Here is a 6,000-nt window from a genome sequence, read left to right as displayed (position 1 = left end):
TGACACACATCTCCATCAGTAACCAGCAAATTGCACCCACTGGGCCTCCTGTACTGTCCTGGCATTCATATGCTTAAACCCATTGGGTCCCTTGTACTGTCTGACACCCACATCCTTGCACCCATTGGGTTCCCTGTAGTGTCTGACACCCACATCCTTGCACCCATTGGGTCCCTTGTACTGTCTGACACCCACATCCTTGCACCCATTGGGTTCCCTGTAGTGTCCTGGCACCCTCATCATTGCAGCCCTTGGGTTCCCTATATTGACACCCACATCCTTGCACCCATTGGGGCCCCTGTACTTATCTGGCACCTACATCCTTACATCCATTGGGTCCCCTGTATTGACACTAATGCCCTTGCACCCACTGCATTGACTTTCACATCCTTAAACCCATTGGGGCCCCTGTACCTTTATCCTTGCATCCTGCAACCTCATCTCCTGTACTATCCTAACAACCACATTTTCCATCCATTGGGGTCACTGTACTGTCCTGGCCCTCACACCCAAAGGAGCCCCAGCATCCATTGGGGCCCCTATACTTTCTGGGCCCTCACGCCCATAGGGGCCCCTGTACTGTCTGGGCCCCCACACCCATAGGGGCCCCTGTGCCATCTGGGCCCCCACGCCCATATGGGCTCCTGTGCTATCTGGGCCCCCATGCTCATAGAGGCTCCTAAGCTTTCTGGGCCCCCACGCTCATAGGGGCTCCTGTGCCATCTGGGCCCCCACACTCATAGGGGCTCCTGTGTTATCTGGGCCCCTGTGCTGCCTGGGCCCCCACACCCATAGGGGCTCCTGTACTGCCTGGGGCTCCTGTGCTATCTGGGCCCCCACGCCCATAGGGGCTCCTGTGCTATCTGGGCCCTCACACCCATAGGTGCTCCTGTGCTGTCTGGGCCCTCACACCTATAGGGGTCCCTGTGCTGTCTGGGCCCTCACACCTATAGGGGTCCCTGTGCTGTCTGGGCCCTCACACCTATAGGGGCCCTTGTACAGTCCTGACTGTAACATGTTTGCATCAATTGGGGCGCCTGTGATGTCCTTCACACCCATAGGGGCCCCTGTGCCGTCCTTGCCCCTCATATACAACTATTTGGGGTCCCTGTCCTGGCACCCTTTTGGGGGGGGCCCTTGTAAGGTTCTCTGGTGACGTCAGTCCTCGCACTGAACGGCGATTGTACGGAACTCGGTGTGAGGGTATGCGTCACGCGACCGCGGGCCCGGTGTATGTCCGAGTCTGTCAGCGGGAGCGCGCACGGCTGTGTGTATTGTGTGAGGGGGAGCGCGGCACGTGACCCCGGAGGAGGGCGGGGATTGGCCGGCTCCTGGCAGCGGTGTGATCTCCGTCTTCTCTCAGCATCCTCCGGGCGGATAGCGGGCCCCTGGATACAGAGCACCCCCGGGGCCCCTCCTGACCAGACAACACCACCAACCCCCCCTCAGTGCGGAGCTCGGCTGCCCTCCCCTCTTCGGCCTCCTCAGGAGATTGAGGAATGAGAGTGAGCCACCATGATGGAAGGTAAGGTGTCTTCTCATCCCTGCACCCAGCCTCACCTACCTCCTCCTCCTCCCACCTACCTACCCTCCATTCATTCACCACAGGCAGCCCTGCCCCCCGCATTCCTACAGGGGGGCATCCATTCCAAAATTACAGGATCCCAGCCCTGCCCCCACATTCCCATAGGGGCCCCCAGACTGACCATCATAGGGCCCATCATCCCCAAATTACAGGATCCCAGCCCTGCCCCCACATTACTACAGGGGCCCCCAGACTGACCATCATAGGGCCCATCCATCCCCAAATTACAGGATCCCAGCCCTGCCCCCACATTCCTACAGGGGCCCCCATACTGACCATCATAGGGCCCATCATCCCCAAATTACAGGATTCCAGCCCTGCCCCCACATTACTACAGGGGCCCCCAGACTGACCATCATAGGGCCCATCCATCCCCAAATTACAGGATCCCAGCCCTGCCCCCACATTCCTACAGGGGGGCCCCCAGACTGACCATCATAGGGCCCATCCACCCCCAAATTACAGGATCCCAGCCCTGCCCCCACATTCCTACAGGGGCCCCCATACTGACCATCATAGGGCCCATCATCCCCAAATTACAGGATTCCAGCCCTGCCCCCACATTACTACAGGGGCCCCCAGACTGACCATCATAGGGCCCATCCATCCCCAAATTACAGGATCCCAGCCCTGCCCCCACATTCCTACAGGGGCCCCCATAATGACCATCATAGGGCCCATCCATTCCCATATTACAGGATCCCAGCCCTACCCCCACATTCCTTGAGGGGCCCCCAGACTGATCATCATAGGGCCCATCCATTCCAAATTACAGGATCCCAGTCCTGCCCCCACATTACTACAGGGGCCCCCAGACTGACCATCATAGGGCCCATCCATCCCCAAATTACAGGATCCCAGCCCTGCCCCCACATTACTACAGGGGGGCCCCAAGACTGACCATCATAGGGCCCATCCATCCCCAAATTACAGGATCCCAGCCCTGCCCCCACATTCCTACAGGGGCCCCCAGAATGACCATCATAGGGCCCATCCATTCCCATATTACAGGATCCCAGCCCTACCCCCACATTCCTTGAGGGGCCCCCAGACTGATCATCATAGGGCCCATCCATTCCAAATTACAGGATCCCAGTCATGCCCCCACATTACTACAGGGGCCCCCAGACTGACCATCATAGGGCCCATCCATCCCCACATTCCAGGATCCCAGCCCTGCCCCCACATTCCTACAGGGGCCCCCATACTGACCATCATAGGGTCCATCCACCCCCAAATTACAGGATCCCAGCCCTGCCCCCACATTCCTTGAGGGGCCCCCAAACTGACCATCATAGGGCCCATCTGTCCCAAAATTACAGGATCCCAGTCCTGCCCCCACATTACTACAGGGGCCCCCAGACTGACCATCATAGGGCCCATCCATCCCCACATTCCAGGATCCCAGCCCTGCCCCCACATTCCTACAGGGGCCCCCAGACTGACCATCATAGGGCCCATCCATCCCCAAATTACAGGATCCCAGCCCTACCCCCACATTCCTTTAGGGGCCCCCAAACTGATCATCATAGGGCCCATTGTTCAGAATTGTACTATGACCCATCCTTCTAATACAGTGATATTATAACCCTTCCAAACCCTAGAGGACCCCCAGTCTAATTATAATGTGACCCATCCCCAAATAGACAGGTGTCAGCCCTGCCTCCTAGTCCCAAGCCCAATGAGGGTCAATGACAAGGTGTCAGCCCTGCCCCATAGTCCTAGGGAAGACCAGCATTCTATGCAGGGGGGTCCTGGGTGTGCTGTATTGTGATCCCTGAGATTATGACCCATCTACCTCCACATAGGAAGGTGTCAGTTTGCCCCCCCCCCCCATAGTCCTAGAGGACCCCCAGCCTAATAGGGGGCTGCCTATATTCAAGGGGGTCCTAGGAGTGCAAAATTGTAATATATGACCCATGCTTCTATTACAAGGATATTCCTCCTTCCCCCACTGATCCCTAAATTCATAGAGGCCAACCAGTCTGATTATAGTAGGACCCATCCAGTTCCAAATAGGTTTCAGCCCACCCCCTAGTCCCAAAGGGCCACCAGCCTAATGAGGGCTTCCTTATATATAGGGGGTCCTAGGGGTGCAAAATTGTATCACATGACAATATGACCCTTTATATAAGTATATTAACCCCTTTCCAGGTCCCCATAGTACTAGAGGGCCACCGGGCTGGTTATAGGGTGTGCAAAATTGTAATACCTGACCGTAAGACCATCCCTCTCCAAATGCACGCATAGTCCTAGAGGACCCCCAGCATAATAATGCCCCCTTCCCCCATAGTGTAGGGGGGTCTATGCATTACAAAATTACAATGCATGACAATATGACTCATCCTTCCATGTCCCCAAAATCATAAGGGGCGCCCAGTCTGATTATAATATGACCCATCCATCTCCAAATTACAAGATGTCAGCCCCATCCCCACAGTGCTAGAGGGCTCACAGGCTAGTGGATGGGGGGGTCTCCTTATATATACAGGGGGGGTCCTGAGGGTACGTAATTGTAATATCTGATCATAAGACCATCCATCTTGAAATGGTTAACAGTGCCCCATAGTCCTACAGGGCACCCAGCCTAATGGGTTTTCTTTATATATAGAGGGACCCTAGGAGTACAAAATTGTAATAGATGACAAAGTGCCCCATCCTTCATACTGAGATATTAACCCTCTTCCAGGTCCCCACAATCCCAGGGGGGCCCCCATTCTCAATATAGAGGGTGCTGGGTGTGCCTGCACAACATTTTAATACCTAAAAACCTGATCTGTTCTAGAAGGAAGGTGTCATCCTTGCCCCATAGTCCTAGAAGGCACCCAGCACAGTGGAGGTCTCCTTATATATATATATATATGGGGGGTCCTAGAAGGCACCCAGCACAGTGGAGGTCTCCTTATATATGGGGGGTCCTAGAAGGCACCCAGCACAGTGGAGGTCTCCATATATATATATATATATATATATATATAGGGGGTCCTAGAAGTGCAAAATTATACCTGACAATATGACCCATTCTTGTAATACTGAGATATTAACCTCATTTAGGTCTCCAAAGTCCGAAAGGACACCCTTCCTGGAGGTCTTCATCATCTTAGAGGGCGTCTAGTCCAATATTGAGGTCTCCTTATATTTATAGTTGGTCCTGGGGGTGCATGACTGTAATACCTCCTCCAAATAGCAAGGTGTCAGCCCATCCCTATAGCACTAGAGGACATCCAGCTCATTGGAGGTCTTCTTCTATAGGGGGTCCTTGGAGTGCAAAATTGCATTATAGGACATTATGATCCATCCTTTTTTAATTATGAAATGAGCCCCCTATCTAGATGCCCCTAGTCCTCAAGGTTTCCCAGCCAAATGGAGGTCTCCTTCTATAGGGGGGTCCTTGGAGTGCAAAATTGCTACACATGACAATATGATCCATCATTTTTTAATTCCGAAATAAGATCCCCTATTCAGATGCCCCTAGTCCTCAAGGTTTCCCAGCCTAATGGAGGTCTCCTTCTATAGGGGGGTCCTTGGAGTGCAAAATTGCAATACATAACATTATGATCCATCATTTTTTTAAATTCTGAAATAAGGCCCCCATCCTGGTGTCCATAGTCCTCAAGGGTCCCCAGGCTGATGGGTTTCCCCTTTTATATAGGGGGTTCTGGTAGTGCAGAATTGCATTATGTAACAGTAAGACCCATCCTTCTAAGTCCTCATTCATGTTGAGTGCGGCTTTGAAATTGTGTGATTTAACCTGAAATTTGCACGGTTTCAAAGCCGCATCTCAGTGTGTCTTCTGGTGCAACTTTGAAGACATCTGTGCGACTTTATGCATAGATGTCTATTGAAGTCACAAGTGAAATCTCCAAAAGTAGTGCATGTACTACTTTTTCCGAATCTATGCAGCAACGCAAAGTCGGCGTCGCATCAATTTGAACACTGCCCTTGCCGGCAATAGGATGCGACTTGTCATGCTATTTGGCCTCCAATGTAAGCAGGGGCTAATACTGAAATGTTAACCTCCATTCAGGTCAGCTCTTCTTAATAGACCAGGAGGGATCCTCTTCTTGCAGGGGTGGGGGCGCCTTCTAGATGTCCAAATACAACATTCTATAACCAATCCTTCTAATGGTAACCCCAATCCAGGTCAGCCAGTCCCGGTGGTCAGAGAGAGGGGCCCTCATTTCTGCTGGTCTTACTTCGCATCACACCATATAAGGCGCTTTTCCACTGCATGGAACCGAATGGTTCGGCTCGCTTTTGGGCTTTTCCACTGCGTGGTACGGTGTTGGAGCGGTTCGGTATGGTATGGCGGCGCTTTTCCACTACATGGAACGGCTCGCTTAAACAGTACCACCTCGGTTGTGGTTCCAAGAGGGCCGTACCGGTACCATATCCCACAATCCTTTGCATGCAGC

General features: G+C 53.1%; 1 protein-coding gene across 1 annotated transcript in view; it reads left to right on the top strand.

Moving 5' to 3' along the window:
• The first annotated feature begins 1,298 nt into the window (after positions 1-1,298).
• Positions 1,299-6,000, top strand: part of SGIP1 (SH3GL interacting endocytic adaptor 1) — a 318,128-nt gene continuing 313,426 nt past the window's right edge. The window contains exon 1 of the mRNA XM_082265257.1: positions 1,299-1,525. Within this exon, the coding sequence (XP_082121383.1) occupies positions 1,516-1,525 (10 nt within the window). The 5' untranslated portion in view covers positions 1,299-1,515. The remainder of the gene's footprint in view (positions 1,526-6,000) is intronic.

This window comes from Pelophylax lessonae, assembly GCF_965119305.1.
Source record: "Pelophylax lessonae genome assembly, chromosome: 8".
Lineage (NCBI taxonomy): Eukaryota > Metazoa > Chordata > Amphibia > Anura > Ranidae > Pelophylax > Pelophylax lessonae.
The sequence above is the reverse complement of the archived record's forward strand: the minus strand, read 5'-3'. Positions and strand labels throughout refer to the sequence as shown.